This window comes from Cynara cardunculus, unplaced genomic scaffold (assembly GCF_001531365.2).
Source record: "Cynara cardunculus var. scolymus isolate 2C unplaced genomic scaffold, CcrdV1 Un_Scaffold_3134, whole genome shotgun sequence".
NCBI classification, from domain to species: Eukaryota; Viridiplantae; Streptophyta; class Magnoliopsida; order Asterales; family Asteraceae; genus Cynara; species Cynara cardunculus.
Window position 1 is genome coordinate 30,611 of NW_020201357.1, and position 22,167 is coordinate 52,777.

At 32.3% G+C, this 22,167-nt stretch overlaps 2 protein-coding genes and 1 non-coding gene across 5 annotated transcripts; 1 reads left to right on the top strand and 2 right to left on the bottom strand.

Annotated features, from left to right (window-relative positions):
- Positions 1-1,055: 1,055 nt before the first annotated feature.
- LOC112503491 (zinc finger matrin-type protein 2) lies at positions 1,056-17,599 on the bottom strand. 3 transcript variants are annotated; one of them, XM_025107523.1, is made up of 12 exons: positions 17,446-17,599; positions 17,281-17,340; positions 17,074-17,154; positions 16,954-16,978; positions 16,578-16,660; positions 12,063-12,095; positions 11,043-11,121; positions 10,909-10,961; positions 10,167-10,227; positions 9,850-9,932; positions 9,585-9,721; positions 5,105-5,296 (listed from the first exon to the last, which is right to left on the bottom strand). In XM_025107523.1, exons 2-11 carry the CDS (start codon positions 17,296-17,298, stop codon positions 9,632-9,634), a joined length of 606 nt encoding a protein of 201 aa, XP_024963291.1. In that variant the 5' UTR covers positions 17,299-17,340; positions 17,446-17,599; the 3' UTR covers positions 5,105-5,296; positions 9,585-9,631. The 3 variants fall into 3 exon arrangements, with proteins under 3 accessions (XP_024963290.1, XP_024963289.1, XP_024963291.1); XM_025107522.1 differs by lacking the exon at positions 5,105-5,296 and adding an exon at positions 1,056-1,185 and having other exon boundaries at positions 17,281-17,592; XM_025107521.1 differs by having other exon boundaries at positions 4,977-5,296; positions 17,281-17,592.
- Positions 8,974-9,392, top strand: LOC112503493. Its single transcript, XM_025107524.1, has one exon. The coding sequence runs from the start codon at positions 8,989-8,991 to the stop codon at positions 9,253-9,255; it is 267 nt and encodes an 88-aa protein (XP_024963292.1). The 5' UTR covers positions 8,974-8,988; the 3' UTR covers positions 9,256-9,392.
- On the bottom strand, positions 14,886-14,959 carry TRNAF-GAA. The gene has a single exon. It is a non-coding gene; the product is annotated as a tRNA-Phe (tRNA).
- Positions 17,600-22,167: the final 4,568 nt, after the last annotated feature.

Here is a 22,167-nt window from a genome sequence, read left to right on the forward strand (position 1 = left end):
AATAGTTTCATTAAGAAGCAACATCTGAATCGTTAAGAGGTCAATCATGTTTGGCAAAAAAAAAAAGTCCACCTCTTAATGGTTGTAAAACCCTCTGAATGATTTTGTATCCACGACCTCCTTTAACCATTTAGCGTCCTAATTTCATTGTAAACAACTACCACACAATTATATTTCATTTTACACTATATCATGAGAGTCTCTTAATTATTTTGTACTAAACCATTCAGCAACTATCAAATAACCCTTAGGATAATATAGTCCTACGACCAAGTTGGTTGTTATTCTTCGCAGTGTAATATAATTGATGTTTTATAAAAATAAAATATAATAACAATCTAACTTTATTTGAAATAAAACATTTTACAAAGTTAATAATTTTGATCCAAAGAAAGAAACTACAATCCTTTATTGTAATACACGCAATAAAGTAGACATGAATATTCATGGATTTGCATGTGATTAAAATAATTAGATAATATAATTTTTAATTATATAATAATTATAAATAAATAAATAATTTTATTAAAAAAAATATTTATAAATGATTTATACAACTCTTCCTTTTTCATGAGATCTGAGAAAACCAATGCATAATTATCGATTACCTTTGATCCAATAAAGACGATTGTGCCTTTTTTTTTTGCAAAAGAGGGTGAGAGTCTGACAGGAGTTTTTTACACACCCACAGATTTAGTCATTAGGACCAAAAACAATTATACAGTTAGTCCAAATGTTGTCTGTCAAGTAATAAAATAGTACAAGTACCGAGTATTGTCCGCAGAGATTGAAGTAAAAGTTTAATAAAAGTATTATGAAGCAAATGATTTCAGATGACAAATTTGAAAACTTTGATTTGTGTAAGTTATCACTTGATGAAATTATCATATGATAAAAAAAACCAGGGTATAAGACTCAGGGTGAAATGTAAACACAGTACATCAATGTTGTCAAAGTGCTACAACATGAAATTAGTAACAAGTATTTTCACCATTTATTTTGAGGGTATTTCTCTCGGACTTCACCATTGCATTGTTATAGCTTTCAACACATATCTTTATATGGATAAACAAATCTCTTTGTTAAATATCACTCGTTCGAGCGGATTCTCATATCATTCGAGTTGACGTGTTTTGATGACTCATCTCTAAGTCCATTCCTCTTTAACACTTCAACGTGATCAACCTGTCGAGATTAACCGATTTAGAAAATACAAATAATAAATCTCTTTGTTAGTAATTTTCTCAAATCTACTTCCCATATCATCCAAATTGACGTGCAATCAAATGACTCAGCTTAGAGTCCATGACACTTTAACACTTTACAAATATATCAACTCGTCGAGAAGTGTCATTGGTTTTTATAAAACTTGAAATGAAATAATGAAACAGTGTTGTTACATAAGAGGATCTACTTTCTTTTGGTTTACAAATTCACTCTTTTCATCTCACACCTAAGCTAAGAGATGTAGTTACTCATGACGAAAAGAAAAATAGCAGAAAATCTAAATTGCAGTAAGTAAAAACATGAAATTAAATGACGGAAAATAAATTAAGAATGGAATGTAAAGATAGAAAGCGTAATAAATAAAGGAAAATTAGAATGCTACAGAAATGCTATGAAACTTCATAATACCCTTCAACAATATATATTAAAACCGAAATTAAAAAGACAAAAGTTTAGAGGAGAGAAAATTCAGTTCTTTACAACTGAAATGGCTTGGAATTGCTTCCCAAAGATTAATCCAAACCCTCTATTTATACTAAAATAGGATCGGGGACAAAAGAGTAATTAGCAAGTAACTTGGAACCAAAGTTTTCTAACAAGTAGACTAGACAAAATTAAGAAGACTTCAATGTACTACTTAGATAACTAAATTGACAACTAATTTCCAGCTTTGAATTTAAATCAGAATTCTTCCAAACTGTCTTCTATGAGGCACTAAGGTGGTGTTTGTTTTTTAAGAGGTGTTGAAGTCTGAAGTCTGATTTCACTTCTGATTTATAAGAGGTGGTGCTGAAGTCTGAAATCTGAATCAGTCAGACTGTTTGTTTTTACGTCTGAAGTCTGAAATCTGAATCAGTCAGACTGTTTGTTTTTACGTCTGAAGTCTGAAATCTGAATCAATATAAACACGAAAAAAGTCTCATAACGACTAGAACCAATATTCATATTGCATTAATTGTGTCGCCATCATCCTTTGCTTATTGGTTTGATCATACTCAGAAAATAACTCGTATATAGGAGAGATCGATTTGTAGAGATCGTTTTGGATAGATCGGTAGCTTGAGACCGAGCGAGAGATCGATATGGTGTTTAGATCGTATGATGTGGGATAGATCGGTATGATTTGGCAGCTGGAAATCAAGCGAGAGAACGAGAGATCGATATGGTGTGTGAATAAGAGCCCATTAAGAGTTTAGACTACCACTTAAAAATTCAGAGGGCAATAAGAGCTTTTCAGCTCTTATTTTTAAAAAAAATCAAACGGTCTAAAAATAAAAACGTTTGACGACTTACGAGGTATTAAGAGTTTTTTTTTTTTAAAACAAACAAGCCCTAAGTTTGTCCAAAAGTCATTCCTCTCCTTAGTCATTCGGTTCCATCTATCAACTTGCTGATACAAAAATGCTACAACATTAGATCTGCTACACCAATTATGTCCAAAAGTCCATATTAGCCTACTTGAAAAGTAAAAACAGGTATATCATCATCTATAGCTCCAAAAACAAAAAAATAATGAAGTAAAATGACTCAAGATCGGGAATTAAATGGAAAAGAACCTATCTAAATGAGAAGAAAATAGTGGTTTAGCACTAATTAATTAGTGCATATCAGAAGGGTAGTTTGGTCTTTAGGTTTTCAGATTTCTGCATTAGGCACGATCGATCGATGTTGTGAATGTATAATGACTTTTCCATAAAAGGAATTTGACTTATGTTAAATGATATGCATTTAGCATAAAGCACATATTTCTTTACTTTTAGGTAGTTTATTCATCTTTTATCCCAACTGTGAGTGTTTTCTATTATATTATTTTCCATTTGTTTATCCATGAAGTTAAATTAAGTGATTTACTTGTCTTTAAAACATTACGATGGCTAATTCTTTGCATGTATGCCTACTGTTTTCGTGTTGGAGCATTCATTTAACATTGGTCTTTATAGTACGGCTTTTTGGACAAGCTTTTTGGATTCAGATGTTGTTGGGCAAAGACTGGTGATTTACAAGAAGATTCTAGAGGAAAGTATTTAGTGTACTTGTTATGATTGTTCATTTTGTACTTTTTGTCTACTTTTTTGGAACTTTATCTCCTCTTAGCTTTTGACTTTTCTTCCTCTATTCTTGTATAAATAGAGGCCTTTGGAGCTCTTTTTGTTCATCCCTCATCAGATTTACATCTGACTTTGTACTTAAATTTTAGTTACCTCAAGTACTTTTTATATATTCTTACACTTTACATTACATTGCTACAACATTATTATCATGTCTTTACTTTATTACTTTCCTTGTCATTTACTTTCTGCTTTTTACATTCAGTCATTTACTTTCCATTATTTACATTTATGTCTTTACTTTCTGTTATATACTTTCTTTGTCATTTACTTTACATAATAAGTAGCTAATTCCATTAGATTGAGTGTGAGACTAAGGATGAGATTTTAAACCGAAGGAAAGTGGACGTTGTTATACAATAACAACGTTCCACTATTTCATACAAGTTTTATAAAAAACCAATTGCACTTTTTGTCAAGTTGATCACTTTGAAAGTGTTAAAGTGTCATGGTCTTAGTCATGAGTCATTGAATGCACGTCAATTTGAATGATATGAGAAATAGAATTGAGAAAGTTGCCAAGAAAGAGATTTGTCATTTATATCTTTCTAACTAATTAATTCTCAATGGGTTGGTCACTTGTTAAAGTGTTAAAGTACAGTAGATTCAGAGAAGAACTACTTGGTAGGGGTTGTTTACACACCCTTAGACATATAAAAGGAACCACAAAATAAGTATACACAATATAGTCCAATATCGTTTTTTTCCCAAGGAATAAAGAGGTAAAGTACCGGTTATCGTCTACGGAGATTGCAATAAAAGTCTAATGAAAGAAATGATTTCAGATGATAAATTTGAAACTTTGATTGGTTTGATTTAACAACTTAAATAACAAAATATATAAAGGTAGCATGGATGTAAGACTTGTGGTGAGACATAAACACAAATTCAAGCAGACAACGCTGTAGGGGTGCTACAACAAGCAGTCAGCCATAACTAGTTCTACTATTTATTTTGAGGGTATTCCTCTCGAACTTCCACCATTGCACTATATTATAGCTTTCAACTCATATCTCTATATGGTATCAGAACCAATGATAGTGTCAAATGGTGTCCTCAAAAAATATGGATAAACAAATGTTTTTGTTAAAAATCACTCTCTCGAGCCAATTCCCATATCGTTCAAGTTGATGTGTGTTCTAAGTAGTTCATCTTTGAATCTACTGCACTTTAACAAGTGACCAACCCGTCGAGAATTAATTAGCTTGAAAGATATAAATGACAAATCTCTTTGTTGGCAACTTTCTCAAGTCTACTTCTCATATTATTCAAATTGACGTGCACTCAATGGTTCATCTCTAAGACCATGACATTTTAACACGTTCAAAGTAATCAACTTGTCAAAAAGTGTCATTAGTTTTTGTAAAACGTGAATGAAATGTGCAACGTTGTTATTGCAGAACAACGTCCACTTGTCTTTGGTTTAAAATCTCACCCTTAGTCTCACACCCAAGCTAATGTTATTAGCTACCCATTAAGAATAGTAAATGACAAGGAAAGTAAATAACATAAAGTAAGACATAAAATGTAAATAATGGAAAGTAAATGACTGAATGTAAAGAGCAAAAAGTAAATGACAAGGAAAGTAATAAAGTAAAGACAAGATATAATGTTGTAGCAATGTAATGTAAAGTGTATGAATATATAAAAAATACTTGAATTAACTAAAATTTAAGTACAAAGTCAAATGTAAATATGATGAGGGATGAACAAAATGAGCTCTAAAGGCCTCTATTTATACAAGAATAGAGAAAGAAAAGTCAAAAGCTAAGAGGAGATAAGATTCCCAAAAAATAGATAAAAAGTACAAAAGTACAAAAGGAACGATCATAACAAGTACACTAAGTACTCTCATCTAGAATCTCCTTTGTAAATCATTAGTCTTTGCCCAAGAGTTATCAAAAATTTGTCCTTATCCACGTACAGCATCTGAATCCAGAAAGATTTTCCAAAAAGCCGCACTACAAAGACCAATACTAAATAAATGTTGCAGCACATAAACAGTATGACATACATCTATAGAATTAGTCATCCCCATGTTGTAAAGACAAGTAAATCACTTAATTTAGCTCCATGGATAAACAAATGAAAAATAATATAATAAAAAGGACTTAAAGTTGGGACAAAAAAACAAATAACCTACCTAAAAGTAAAGAAATAGGTGTTTTATGCCTTAAATAATCAATGCATATCACACCCCCAAACTTAAAGTGTTGCTTGTCCACAAGCAATTAAAAGACAAAAAGAAAATGACTTAATTTGGAAAAAGTATACAAGATATGGCATTAAGTACACACATATTGCAAAGCTTACCAACACGAACTTCATAGCCTTTGATAAACCCTTAGTTAACCATTCATAGCCTAATTATATGTATGAACCATATGCTAGCACCTATCTTTCCTTTGTTAAATTCAACATGCATTTCATTTAGGATAAATAGGGGTTTTATATGGTTACTCTCTTTGGCTTTTTCTTTTCTCATCTAGCCTTTTTTTTACTCATGGGAGCATCATACTAATTCTATGCTCAAAACCTTTAAAGCCTCAAATTTGACCCCTAATGCCAATGTTTGGGTCAATTTTATTAGGCACTCCCTGAATTCTACAACACATGATAGTTCCATAAATGTGGAAAGAATGATCCTCTTATACTGTATCATGAAATGGAAAACCATTAATATAGGAGATGTTGTACACAAGGCCATTGTGTATTGTGCCAAAAGATCTCAGGGAAAACTCTACCGCTCTGGACTGATTAACAAAATTTTGCTACATGCTGGAGTCCCATTTTATCAGGAGGACTTGGTGGTGAAAGAAGGTGAGGAGAAGTACTCCATTTGAAGAATTCACTGATAGTTAGGATAGATTCGTAGACCAGGTCGACTGATCCGTTTTCAAAATCGAAAATTATGGCATTACCTGCAACAATCAGGCGGTTTTCATCTGTCCCTCTCTTACCTTCTGAGGAAGGGGCACGATTAGCCAATCAGAAGTAGATGCCTCTTCCAAGGCTCTGTTTAGGCCTTTCTCGTATAAGCAGATGAAAGGAAGTTGAGAAGCTTGTTGACTAGGCCGCAATTCTTCTTTAAATCGTCTTGGTTAATCTATGATTTCATTCATGAATCTTCCCTTCGTGGAGATAAGATATGAAGGGTTGTCTCTAGACTTAGAGACAAGAAAGAAAAAAGGGTGACATCTATTGACTTGATGACCATTCTTCAAGATTTGTTAACTCAAAACAGCAATCTCATGGACAACTTGTTGAGTTCTTGTATTGAACACTATAAAATATAAATTTACAAAAAACAAAAGGAAATGTAATTCAGAACTTTTGTAGATTGAAACATGAAAACGTATAAAAACAAACAAGATTAAACAATCTGAAAATTAGTACAAATTTTATAAAAATTCGGTATTGAAAATTAAATTGTGTTTTAATTTATAAGATTTTCAATTGTATTATTTTCAACTATGTGCTAACAAACTCCCAAATTTTAATCAAAGAGGATGATTTGGCTCGATTTTTCATCCGAGTCTAAAGAAGACCGACCTGTCTTGAAAAAGTTCAGACCGATTAATTATGGAGATTCTAATTACATCCTTAAGCATTGTTAATAACACCCCTAACCCCTACTTAGGGGTTTGTTTTGGATTGCTTATTTGAAACAACTTATGCTTTTCTATAAAAGCATGTATCAACTTATTATAAGTCAGAAGGGTTTAACTTCTTCAAAAACTCCTTATTACCGGTTTGGCACCGGTATAAGTTGTTTATCCAAACACTCAAAAGTGTTTGTTACCGATATCATACCGAAATAAGTCAATAAGTTGTTTTTATAAGCAATCCCAAACACCCCCTTAATCATTACTCTTTTTGGTTTTTTTTTTCTTTTTTATTAATTTGTATTAAATTTTAATTACATGAATTATTACTTTTTCCTTTTTTTGCTTTTATTTATTTATATTATATTTTAATTAATACGAATCAAGCATCAACTTTTTTCCTAATATAAACTTTTATTACTATAAACATCATTTTTATTAACTGTAAGAATGATAATAGAAAATAATAAATAAAATATATTATGCATAGAACGAAGCAAAAAGAATTATAATGGTGCAAAATATATTAAATAATTAAGTATTTATTAAAAAAATTATGATATCACTTTATAAATATCAAAATAACTAAAAGCTTTATCATAAAAGTAATTACATTTTTAAACTCATTATAAACCAACTCTTCCCAACCATCGTTAACAAATGGATCAGAAATGGAGTTGTTCATGACGGGGCAACCCGTTAGACCCGGTCCATCAAGTAAGTTAGAAATGTGGGTTTGGACAATCATTATCGGAAAAATAGACAGGCTCGAGTTTGTTCATTAAAATTAACGGACGAACATAAACAATGTGAAAATAAATATAGACAGGTTGTCCGGCATGTTTATATTTTATAATTACTATTTTTTTTATCTTTAATTAAAATTATATTAGTATATTTTAATATTAAATTATTAAAATTATAGAATGAGACTTTTCGGTTATTCTTGAGAACCCAAAAGGTTAAGATGACATTTTGTTTACAGATTCTGGAGAAATCTAAAGAAATTAAAATGTTGAATTCTTTTGACCAGATTCATTTTTTTCGATTGGTTCATTATTTTCAAAGGAAAAAATCTTCGTAATTCTATGAATTCCATAGATAAAAGATTTTAACATTATTTGATAAATAGATAAGATTTTAATAGAATTGGAATTTGTGATGTTCATAATACCAATTATATCCTCAACCCATCTCATAATACCCTAATCTCTTAACAAGCCGACAACAATTTCTCCTCAAGAAACCGACACCTGCTCGATCTGTTGCTTCTCCCTCGAACACCAACTCACTTAACAGGTTTGATTTCTCATCTTTCAATTTCTCCATCGAACACCAACTCATTTAATAGATTTCATTTCAATTTTGTCAACCAAACAGATGATCAAACCTGACAACATTCTATTCCAATTCCTTCAAAGTCAAATTCTTTCGACATATTTCATTTCATCCAAAAACATTATGTAAATCAAACACCACTTAAAGGGTTGTTTGTTTATGAAAGTCTAAATCTTGTTTTTCATTTCGTTCTCCAGTTGTTAAGATTCATGTGGCACTTTAGTTGCTTAAAATTTTAATTGCAACGGTGTTTTTCTTTTACTTTTTGGTTCCAAATTTGTTAATTAATTGCTAACAATCAAGTTTATAGATTTATATAAGTTACACTTTTTAGGCCCGTTAGACAAGAATGACAAGTAGTCAAAACCCAAAAAAAAAAGGCTTGGATTTACAATAGTAAACTACGTTAAAAAAACAAAAAAAATTAAACCCGGCCCAAACGCAACCCAAACCTGCAAATGATCTATCTCCACTCTCCAGTCTCCAGGGAGAAATCGATAATGATGATGCATTTTCAAAAACACATTTGTTTTTTAGGCGGTAAATAAAAAAAGAAAATCAGGGGAAAAACACGTGTACCACCAAACCTGCCACGTGGTCAGACGTGGCAGAAGTCGATTCATAACCTCCGACCTCTATCCTTTGACAATCCCAATTCCTAACTAGTACAAATAAAGGAAGCCAAAACCAGAAAGCTTTGGAAGTAAAAGATGTCAGGTGCCCAAGGAACATTGCCGCCGGGAAGCACGACGGCGACGACCTACCATTCCGTACAGGGTGGACAGAACCAGAGTCGAATGGACATCCACTCCAAAGAGGATGAGGGTAAAATTCAGATCGATAAAATACAAGACAAGGTGGAGGATTGTGCAGGTCGTGGCGGCCCAATATTTGGTGATGCTGTGTCAGCCACCATTGAAGCTGAAGAAGAAGGCCGCCGTGATAAGCCGGACCCTGGTGTTACCGGCACCGGATAAATATATAGGCTACCTACTTATCTAAATAAACTCTTCTTGTGTTTCTACTACAAGCTTTTTAGCCTCTATGTAAAGATGATGAATGGACTTTGTATATTATATATGCTTATAAATTATGCTTAGACTTTTAGCACCAACGATTCTATGGATCCTACCGAACAAAACTTAGAAGTTGGTTCAGTATAACTATAATTATACACATATGGAGGTTGGATAGTTGCATGGTAGTGAAAATCCATATATGTGAGGGGTGTTTGAAGGCTGACACTTGAATTGAATTGTAAATGTAGAGAAGGTAAAAGATAAAAGAGTAGGATGTGAAAACTTACAGAACAGAACACCTATCAAGATGAAGATAACAAAAGCATTTGTCTTCCTACTTTTTGGAGGAACCAAAACCTCCAAATCCCATCATGGCTGCAACATCGGGGTCCACCTCCATTTCCTCCTCTACAACCTTCTCTTTCTGTTCACCAACAAGTGCTCATTATCATATATATATATATATATATATATATAATATATATATATATATATATATATTATTATAAGGAAACAACGAAAATGGAAATGGGTTTGTTTATTCTCACTCGCCTTCTTTTCTTTTTTTCTTTCTCGGCGTTGACGCTTCCTTTCCTCCTCTTCTTGCTGTTGTTTCAAGATTCGCTCATCAAGATCTAAAACATGTAAGGAATAAAAAGGGTTACAAGTCTACACCAACCTGCCCCTTCGATGGAGCCTAAACCCACACAAGATTGTTCCAAAGTTGGTAGATATTGGCTTTGGAACCCATTAGATAGATTAGTTATTTATTTTCCAAAAGCAAAGGGTATATTGAAGACTAGTCCAAATAGAGCCGGTTTCTTGACAAACTAAAATCACAATCCAAAATATTCCTAGCTGCTTTGTACCTTGCTCAGTAAAGGTTCCTGTCTCTTTTCGCTTCTTGAGATTTTCAAATCGCTGCTGAACCTGTCCCATATAACGAAGTGAATCATTTAAAACAGCATACAATACCTTTTCCCACCAAAAATGGGTTTCAAACGGCCAGAATACTTCAGTTTCATTTGGTTATAAACTTGAACTTTCTTGGTCATTATTTATTTATGTAGAAAACGTCTCTCATAGTCTCATTGAGTGACTAGAAAATGTGTGAAGAAGCCGGCACCAAGAATTGGCACATGATGCATGGCAAGTAATTTATTAGAGTTCACATTAAGGCAATGTTGGCAAATAGGCCGATAAGCTAGTTGTTGGCTGATTAGTTATTAGTTGTTAGCTGATTTTGATAAAAACTAGTTGCTAATGTAAAATGATCTAAAAAAATATGTTTGAAAATTAATTAGGAAAAATATGAGCATAATTAAAAAAGAAAAGCCATCTGATAGTTTTCCAAAGTTTTCCAAAAAGCTAGCTTATAAGCTAGTCTACGCTTTACCAAATATGGCATTTTTTAATAAGCTAAAAGAAATATGGCTTTTTTAATAAGCTAAAAGAAGCTAGTTTACGGCTGCAAAATACAGTGGCCTATTAGGGAGGATTTATAAGAAGTTCGAAGAAGATAAGAAAGAGAATAGAACTGTGCTACTAATGTTCTTAAATTCCACTTTGGTCAAATATAATTGTATCCTCAATGCATGTGTGGATTTCTACCTGTTCAAGAGATGCCCGTTCTACCCGCATAGACATTCCCAACGCTCTTTGATCTGTAGCAGACTTTGATATCAACAATAATCGTATTTAAGAAAACAAACCATAAATGACACTTTTTATGAGTAACTACATACGCTTCTTTCCATTGATATGGTCCAAATAGTTCGCAGAATCTTTCACTACACATTCACAAACAGAGCAGAAGTATCCAGCCTGCACAGGATCAATTTCTTAGCATGCCGATTGATTTTTCATCATAGGGCAGTCATTGCCATATTGTTCAGTTATGAAGCAAATACATACACACTATAAAGAAAAGAAATTAGCTGCAACATGAATAGAAATTAAATAAGACATGTCAGATAAAAAGTTAGCAGACTACATGTGGACCCTATTAGTAAGGGACAATATGAAGACATATCATACATCCAAAGAATTCTTTATCCAAAAAAACATCCAAAGAAGCAGACTGCATGAAGACATATAACATGTGGTGTTAATATGTTTTTTTCTGTTCACTTCATTTACATGGGTAGTTAGTAGTTACTTCTGGTGTTCATTCTATCCGTCCCGTTAAAAATGATTTAATTATATCTAGTATTTATATATTTAGTGTAGACACAAGGACACGTGCTTTAACTTGTGACAATGATGGTAAGCCAGACAGGTACTTTCTTGCCCTTCAAATGTTTACGGTGAAGGGGACATATGAATATATTCATGTAACACAAAAGAAAAAGTCAACGAAAACATGGCCAAAATTATATGTGCATAAATATCCTTTTAGGCTGGTTGAACATGAGTTTTTCATTTTTTTCTCCAAAAAACATGAGTAGACATTCTGTTTGTAAGACACTGAACCCGGAACTTGATTCTGTCTTTAGAATAACAATTAAAAATGAGGTCATGGAGCTATATCACTTTTAAATACTAGAAGATTAAAGCAATATATGATGGTGTTGGAAGGATTATCTTTGACTTCTGATGTGCGTACTTCAAATTAAACTACGGAATATATTGTCTTCCTGCACATTTTCTGTATTCTTAATTGCAATTTGCATGAGGGTAATTGACTTATGTAGAATAGCATCCACCCAATTCAACACAAAAAGAATACATGGAATTCATAATCAATAAATAGGTTGCCGAAATACCTGCTGGCTAAGGGGTGCGATTGGAGTGACAACCTATCAAAGAAGAGAGGTATGAAGGAGTCAGAATAAAATGCTGTACTATTCCAACATAAACCAAAATAGTTTATTAGTGATTTAACATTAAAATAAGCAGTGGGTAGAACTTTCGGGGTGAGAGTTTGAAGATTCAAATATTGTCACACCAAATATTGCGCATGGATAATACAGTATACATTTATGTAAATAGACGTGTGGGCAACAAAAGCAGATACAAACATTGAAGAAAGAGAACAAAAGCTTAATCTAGCCAGGAACACAACCTAAAATCCAAAAACAAATTTCTTGTTAAAGTTTTACAGCTTAAGGAATAGTAACTATTATGCAACACCAAACTACCCCACTCCTGGTTAGTCCTTGCCACAAGTAATACTTCATCGTCTACGATATGAGTGACAAAGTCCTTGTTTCTTCAGTACAGCAAAACATGCCTTTCTAATTTCTATATGGGCTTATAATATGACCTTTAGAAGTTCCTTAATGAAGATTGACAGCATTGAATTTTCATGTTTTAATATGTGTTTATAGGCTCAAAATCCCAATTTTTATGTTTTAATATGCCTAAATTATTCTTTATAAGCCTAATCCGAGTTTTATGTTGATCAGGGCAAGAAACGAAAGAGAGAACACGAGAAAAAAAAATGGTTGGCATGCTTAAGACGGTTGTACGGAACAAGTGGTCAAAGAAAGGCAAAACAGAGGAAAATGCTACCCAGCCATGCCAGGGTCGCATAATATATATGTGGCTACGGTACACAAAATGCTACCCTGCCATGCAAGGGTCGCATGTTTAACTGAAGGAACCAATTTTGCCAATTTTCAAATCTTGAGCAATTTTTCCATTTTCTTGGTATAAATTGACTTGGAAACCGCCGTTTGAGGGAGAGCAGGCCTAAGGACAATTTCTAGAGCAAAGAAGAGGATTATGAAGCTTTTCTATCATTTTCTTCTTGTTTAATTCCGTAAGTAACTAGTTTCTTCATTCCACAATAGTGTAGCCTTTGATTTTGATTGCATTTGGCTTAGAGATTCCTATGTAAAGATGTTTCAACAAGTTTATTTGCTTGAACTCCGTATGAACGTCGTTATTTTTTGGTTTATTAATTAATCTGATCAATTGATTGATACCCATTTGATGAGAAAGTCATTTAAAACCCTATATCCGTATTTGTATGGGGATTTGATAAAGTGAAAATGGTATGTTTGATTTCAAAAAGGTTTTTGAACGTATGCCATTAATTCTTGCAATCAAAGCTCTAGCAAGCCAAGCTTGTGAGCTTATTGCTTTGAATTGGTGATTTTTCTAATTCGTTGATGCTAATCACACCTGGGGATTTAAGAGCTTCTTTAAGACCTCATTTGTTGTTAAGATTTAACCAAAGAGCTTATTTTGGTTAATGTCTAAGGAAAAATTGAGATTTTCAAAGCTTGTTGACAACTATAGCAGGTTTAGACTTGTCATGCCTCCTTTAGCACCATAGGAATCGATAATAAACATTTTGCATCATATCAAGGGTGAAGCTATTGTTGGGCTTTTAGTTATACTGCTTTTAATCTTAGGTTTGAATTAGTTAATTAAATCCAACCCCCCCCCCCCCCCCCTTCTGCTTTAAGTGTAGAAGTCAAATAATTGTCACGACCAATCCTTGTGGATTAGACCTGACTTACACTTACCACTATTACAGTCTATATTGTGATTTGGGACAGTTAGAAACTATTTGCTGGCTACGACAGCCGTCAAAGATCATCATGATTCATGAAGTGACGTCCTTCTAGAAGGAAAATAAAGTTATACTGTCAGCAAGCTCTAACTTTAACTAGGTTGCACATTATAGCACAAATATAAGAAAAGAAACACAAGATAAATTTATTCAACTCATTTAGTTTTGTGAAGGCTAATCGTTTGCTTCCAGAAACTTATCGTAATAATCACATCTATCCAATACAACATCATGTAATCAAGCATTTTAAGTTTAAGGTACTATGTACGAAAAATCCAAGTGTATAACCCCAAGAAGAGACCTGAGAACATTGACATGAGGCCTCGTTGTAAAGCTGGGACACACAACAGTATCGTGCAGTTAGGATCTCAGGAAGATAAAACTGTCTGACTTCCAAGATGTAGTATATATCTTTAGTTCCCTTGTATAATTGATGTTTTAAATGCATTTATAACTGATCCCTTTTTAATTAAAAGAACTTCATTTCATTCATAAGCAAAACATAGGACTTTTTAGTTTTTACATGGTATAATTTATAAATCTTTAAATTGGACACTATTATCTGTGTGGTGATCCGGATGAAAGATGTAATTCTATTCCCACACATCAAGCAAAGATTGAATTAAGCCCATTGTTCTTAATTAATTCTTTTCTACACTGGTTTTTTTTCTGTAGTTCTTTTTTTCTGCGTCCTGCCTATGGTGGGTCTTGTGTTGTTAAAAGGGAGCATAAAGATAACAAGACATCCAAACACAAAATAACCAAGTCACACCAGCTCCTTGTAGACCCAAAAATAGTTTGACGAGTTCATATGCTTCCTTGCAGAATGGATGAGTCCACGGTTAATTGCGAGAACTTTCACACTTGGTATTTGTTGTATAACGTTCCTCGTGAACAGAAAGTAAGGAATGATTATTTTATTGTTTTGGATAAAATAGGGGATGATTATTTTAGAAGAGCACAGTTATTTTAATTAACCACAAACTTGAAGGTATTTTGGACCTTTTGGCCCAGCCTTACTTGAATTTAAAAATCCGGCTCGCTCCTGGCCTTTGGACCCTTTGCCCGCTTAGAAGTGGATTCGAACCACTGACACAAGGATTTTCAGTCCTTTGCTCTAACCAGCTGAGCTACCTAAACCACTTTCCTAAAATATGTTTTATTCACCGAATAGCGCCCTACCTTACCACTTGACTAGTAAAAATCCCTTGTACTAAAAAAAAAAAGAATATATAGGCCTTTTCCGCTTCTTCGTCAAGCTTTCGAGCAGCTCTTTCAACTGYCGCCTAATCCCCCAACATGCTCAAGAACCGAGAGCCACCCAGGGACCGGACTCCACCAAGAGATTATTTCTCTCACGTCATTTCGCCCGCCTGTTTCACTTCTGTCCCGGAGGAAATGGGATTCGAACCCATGCATGATGCAATCTTCTTGTATGTCGATTTAGCAAACCAATGCCTTAAGCCACTCAGCCATACCTCCAAGTTGTTGATTGGAATGGAATTTGATGCAGCGGGTTTGGTTGGTTGCCCGAAGGGCTATCTGATCCGATCAACTGCGTAAGCCGTAGCGCGCGCTAGGAGTCTTGGAGGCGCAGGACTAGGGTTGCTGACTTTTGAATAGGACCTGGTAGTAGGGAACAACACTGATGTTTGAAGGAGGTTAGGGGGTCAGCAAAAAGGTGGAGGGTGCAATAAAGGTGCTTCAGGGGCAGTTTGTATAGGTTGCAGGGTGATCCTAGTGTGGGGTAGCTAGGATTTGTCTTCCCTAGTTTGAGGTACCTGCTTGTTCTTGATGTCACATATATTAGTTCTATCGCATTAACGTTACTCAACTACTTGTCAGTTTGCACATAACATTGAATCATGCACACACCATTTTAATTGTATCTAACATGTTAAATTATTTGACTATCTTTGGTCTTCTTGGCTCTTGCACACACCTTTAAATAGTGCACTAGCCAGGGGTCTTCACTGAAACAGCCTCTCGACCTTTCAGGTTGAGATAAGATATGTGTACAACTGTACATCCTACCCCTCCCAGACCCTACTCCCAATCAGAATCAAGAAATCTCAGATATATTTAACCTAATAGAAACTCACATCCTTGGAGCAGTAGCCATTAACATAACCTATTACCTATGTACTCCCTTGTTTGAAGTGTCACATATGTAAAAGAGGTATGCCTCTAAGGAAACACTAACCAATCTAGAACTTCATTATCCCTGCCGAAGCTAATTCAAAAGTTGGTGGGATCACATTTACCATATTTTCTGATAAGAAGATGAATAGGTAACATATGTATTAGTAGCAATATTGAAAATTATGTGTAAATTACAAAATCTTCAGTAAAGAGACTAATAATAAATAATGGACTGCCTAAAAAGGGAGTAATATATTTAATATGGTACGAAAAGGTAACATCTGCATTGCTTATTATATGCACAGATGATTTCAAAACTACATTTTACACGTAAACTTCAAAAATCCCACCATGTCACTTTATTAGCAAAATACTTGGCCCCAGACCCCCCATTGATGCTACTACAAGTACTTCATAGATGTAGCTAAAATCAGGTACTGAAAAACACTTGTTGCTCTCAGCTGTTAACAGGCCTTAAGCTTGTTTAATCAACTATATAAAAACACTTAATTTTCACACATCAGAACTGTAAGTGCCACAAAACCGAATCACAACTTCTGGAGAACACACAAAAAGCCCAACATGTAATTACTTGATGAAAAGGGAAGTGACTAACCTGAGTCTTCCCCAGGCGAGAGTCAAGGTCCACTTCATAATCTCTATGTTTCAAGGGTTTCCTTTGCACCGGCGGACCTTTTGCTGCAACCAAGGTTTAATTTCATCTTCTTGAAAAACTCAGTTTAATCAATATTATTTTGTGTATCTATGCTGGGATCATTATGACCAAAACAGTTATGATGCAATCTAGAAATCACAAAATGCGGGTTTCTTTTTCCAATCAGAATAATTAGATTGACATTATTCCAACTACAACAACTATGTGTCCTATCTGTTTCATCACAGTACTCTCTTCATTAATCAAGTTTTAATGCGATCACAGGTAATCTTCTGCAGGGGACAATAGGTGACAGAAATTGAACTATTTCACTTACATTTTGATTTACGGCCTTCCAACTCCTGAATTGCAAACAAAGAAAGCAGAAACCATCAGAAGAATTTAAAACGAAAATGCGTAAAATCAAACGAAGTTATCAATCGGTAAATTAAAAAACCTTTTCTTCACGCTCACGAGCGCGTTGCAAATACTCTTCTCGATCAAATTTTCTTCTGAAGGTGTTGTCAACTCCAGCAGCCTACATACAGTAATTGGAAGTAGTATTATCAAAACAAACCAAAAAAATCAAAAAATAATATTCCAAACCCCGATATAAATCTGAAGAATATACGATTGAAAGGTGAGGGAGAAAAGAGGAGCTTACGTTGTTGGGTTGAGCCATAGCTTGGATTTAATTAGGGCTCAAACACCAGGTGTTATTTCTCTGTCAATTAAAATCGAAATTGGATGCAAACAGATGCTGAAAACTTGAATTATGGCTGGATACTAGTTATTATGCAAGAGAGAAGAAGATGGAGGAGGAAAACACCTTCAAAAAATTTATTAAAGTTTAAACCCTAATTTCTATTTCCGATAGATCAGAGGAACAGTGAAACTCAAAACGAATAAAACCTCGACTTGAGCTCACAGAGTTCCAAGGGATGTTTTCACTAAACCCGTTGATGCCGTGTTTAGCGTCTATTGGTAGATCTAAATGCTTTGCCGTACAATTAGAAGGTCACTCGTACAACATAAATCTCGATTTTAATGTATAGTTTGTTTTGTCTCTGTTAATATAATATAATTTTATGTGATTTTGGCTTTTGATAAAACAATAATGTTTTTAGTTTTGAATGAAATATAAATTTTAAAAAAAATAAATCTATATATATATATATATTAAAGGAGAAACCAACTAAAATGACATGGAATTATGAGATATGAGTATTTCTCAAATCTTGAAATGTAGTTAAATTTGTTTATCCTACATTGGTGGGAAGAAAAATAGTAGAAGAAATGATATGTGTATATATATATATGAGAAGATGAGGTGATTCCATATTGATGAACAAATGATACATTGATAGAGTATGATGGGTGTATATAAAATAAGCATGTGATGGTTTGAAAATTAAGAGAGCAATGTAAATATGTGAGCTATTGTTTGACCTCTAATTTTGGAGTTTTAGTTTTTTTTTTTTATCAAATAACAACAATCGAAGTTGATGTGACATTATACAATTTGTGACAACTTAGGATGTTGGCTCTTTTTTATCAATCCTCTAAACTCACGTTATTGGCTCATTTTGGCCAACCCTCCGAACTCATGAGCTTATTCATTTTGGCCAACCACATTTTAGCAAAAAGAATGAGGTGATATTAAATGAAGAACAGAGAGGCATTGAGCTGACATTATGAGAATGAAGTATTTTCCAAATAGTGAATTGTTGTTGAGTTTTAGATATCTCACTTGGTGAGAATTTGACAAAATATAATAAAGAGACATGTATAAGAATGAACGATGGGATGATACTTGTGTCAACTAATGAGGTTTGACTCATGAGTTGTCTTATTTTTATAACCCTATTTTTTGCAAAATAACGTTTATTATATAAAACAAATCTTACTAAAAGATCAACCAAGTATTGTAAGATGACATTACAAAACTTGAGTATTCTCAAATATTGAAATGTGATGTGTTTTGATTATTCCATGTTGGTAGGAAAATGGTAGACTGGAAAAAGAAATGTCTTTGAAATCTATAGTCGTGAGTTGGAATCAAAACCAATTCCAACCAAACAATAAAAAATATAGTTATGAAAAACAATGGTTGAAATCTATCATAGCCAATCAAATGATAAAAACTTATAATTTAGAAATATTTTTCTACATGTAATCAAAAGTATGAAAGATGTCTTTCAAATGTATAGGCATGGTTGCCATCCAAATCATTTCCATCCAAACAATGAAAATTATAGTAATGAAAAACCATGTTTGAAACCAAAGTCAACCAGATAGCAAAACCAATTAGTAATTTTTATATTTACGAAAATTCATGGTTGAAATCTATCAAAACCAATCAAATAGTAAAACTTATAGTTATGAAATATTTTTCTACATGTATACAAAAGTATGAAAGATATCTTTCAAATGTATAGTCATGATTGAAATCAAAACCATTTTCATCCAAACAATGAAAATTATAGCAATGAAAAACCATGGTTGAAATCAAAGTCAACCAGATGGCAAAACCAATTAAAGTAAAACTTACAAGGGATGAGGTGACATCCTAAGGATTGAGTATTCTTCATTTTTTGAATTGTGGTTGAGTTCCGTATATCCCATAATAACGGATATATGAAAGATTTACAATGAATGGTGAGTATAAGAATGGAGGTTGAGATGTCTTTGTGGCAACTCATGAGGTTGACTCCTCTTGACCGATCCTCTAAACTCATGTTGTTGGCTTATTTTGTCCGACCCTCCGAGCTCATGGGTTGACTCATTTTTGTCAACTCTTTTTTTTAACAAAAAAATGTTAACCATACAAATAAATTGGCTAAAATATAATTTTTAACCGACCCTTCTTTTGCAAAAAGAATATATATATATATATATATATATATATATACATACATACATACACACACATAAAATTTAATTGAATATCTATATATATCTATAAAGCAGAAACATACAATGTTGACGTGGCATCTCCTTGTACTAGTATTCATGTCTTCCTTTTTTCTCCATTTTTTCCTTTTTTTTTAGGTTTTATATTTAATCTAAGACATTTACTCTTCATCTTCTACCGTTACAATTTCTTCTCTTCTACGTCTTTCTATCATATAAACTTCTTTACTCTTCGTCTTCTACCGTTACAATTCATTTTCTTCTACGTCTTTCTATCATAAACTTCTCTACTCTCCATCTAATTCTTTCTCTTCTACATCTTTCTATCACAAACTTCTTTGCTCTTCTCCATCTCTCAATCCCGATAAGAAATTATGGATTGACAGTATAGCTGGCAATACGCCTTTCTCTATCTTTCTATGCATCTATAGAAAGATATGGAACAATAATTATGGGTGTTTTACTTCTATTTTTTCGATCTCTCTATCTGCTCTGTTGTCTGCGATTAAAAACAAACTGAAGGAGATTAGAGAAACCATATAAGGAGGAACAAGAAAAGTCTATGGCAAAATCAGTTGTTGGTGTGTTTCTTTCATCTCTGAAGTTCCGAGAAAACTAATTAGATGCTCCAATATCTCCATGAGACTGTATATACAAAACATGGAAATTGTATGTTTTCATTTTGAATTACTACCTCAATTTTCCACACAATATGAACTTTGAAGTTGATCTAGATGTCTCAGATTGGTAATTTTGTTATTTTCATTTTGAAGATTGCAGATTGTTTTTGTAAACAATTAATTATTTATCTTCTACTATATTTTTTAAAAATTCGGGATATTCATAGAAGGAAAAAAAACGATAATTTCCCATCTTTTCGAACTAAAACAAAATTTGATAATTTTATTCTATAACCATGTTCCATGTCACAATTTTATTGGATTTTTCATTATAAAAGGTAATATTCGGCTTTACACCTAATAATATACCGAATTGACATATGTTATTTATAAATTATATTTTTATTTTTCATAAGAAATATATTACACCTCTCTTTATTCTTATAATAATAAGACAATCAAAACCAAGAAATTAGTTATATATCTATAGAATGTATTATCTGTTATTTCACAATTTAACTTCTTTTACGCTACATATTCATTTTTTGCAACCAATATATTTTAACTCTCTTTATACTAACATAATAAAATATTCAGAAATAAAATTGTATCATAATTATTCTGATACATTTTAACACTTTATATCGAATTCAAACTTATATATTCATTTTTCTACAACCAATGTATTTTAACTCTCTTTATTCTAACAAAATAAAACATTCAGAAATAAAATTGTAACACAATTGTTGTGATACCTTTTAAACACTTTGTATCAAATTCAAACTTATCGATACTTTTTTTCATCAATCACCAACGACCGCGCGAAGCGCGGTAAAGTTACCTAGTTAAATTATAATGAATTTCTATTCTAAAACCCATCAAAAATCCAACAAATGGAACATGGGAGTTTCATAAGTGAAAAGATTTGCATTTCATAACCATCTCGTTTATGGTTCTTCCAAATTTATTAAAATTCAACGTATATCGTTAAAAAAATAATTAATATTTTTATCAAATGGTTTTTTTTTTTTATATATCCCAAATTGATTATTTAAGTTAGTCAATCTGAATAAAGTATGATCAGTATAAAGTTTGTTTAGAGCATTACTAATCAGATTCTCCAAAATAAAAAAATTGAAGATTTTAAAGTTTTTGTCTTGTTTTTTAATACAAAATATTTTCCAAAAATTTCTAAAAATGGAGAAATGAGAAGTCTAAGGCCTTGTTTATGAATAAAAAGGAAGATGGTAGAGGTTTGAATTGTATAACAATGATTTGAGTAGTTAGATTTTTTTTAATTATAATGTTATTTTGATTATCTAACTTTGTCTATTTATTTAAAATATTCATTAAAACCAAATGTCATATTGTTTTTACATAAATTTGTATTATCGTGCAACGCGTGATGATGAACACTAGTCGATATTAGTATCGAATTAACTATTTAATAGTTCTTTTTTTATGTAACTTCTTTAATTCAATTTTTTATTATAATTTAATTTAGATTTAATCATAAAGTAACTTATTCTTGGTTTAATAATATAATTTTTAATAAATATAATAATTAAAATTATGTTAGAAATCAATAACTATCTTGATTATATTTTAGATTTTTTATATTTAAAATAGATGTTTATCTTGTATTTGATTATGTTTACCTGCAGTGATTTACATAAATTTAAAAATAGAGCTTTAATAAGTTGTACTTACGCAAAATTACTTGCAATTTTGAATTTTAAGTAACATGCATCAATGAACAGTAATTCATGCATAAAAAATGGTTTTTAAGAGTTTTTGTCAAATGTTTTATAATATAGTATAGATAATACATATTATTTGTAGCTAATTGAATTGATAATAAAAAAATTGTTTCGATTTATCTATATTATATTATAAAGCATTGACAAAAACTCTTAAAAATTATTTTTATGCATGAATTATTGTTTATTGATACATGTTACTTAAAATTTTACATTACAAGTAAATTATGCATAAGTACAACTTATTAAAGCTTTATG

What these genes read in the sequence shown, in the direction of transcription:
- LOC112503493 (XM_025107524.1), top strand. Translation starts at nt 8,989, where the DNA reads ATGTCAGGTGCCCAAGGAACATTGCCGCCGGGAAGCACGACGGCGACG.
- LOC112503491 (XM_025107522.1), bottom strand. An exon ending in CTCGCCTGGGGAAGACTCAG is followed by an intron (nt 12,096 to 16,577) that starts GTTAGTCACTTC and finishes CTTCTTTGATAG; the next exon opens with GTTGTCACTCCAATCGCACC. An exon ending in AGGAACCTTTACTGAGCAAG is followed by an intron (nt 9,933 to 10,166) that starts GTACAAAGCAGC and finishes TACATGTTTTAG; the next exon opens with ATCTTGATGAGCGAATCTTG.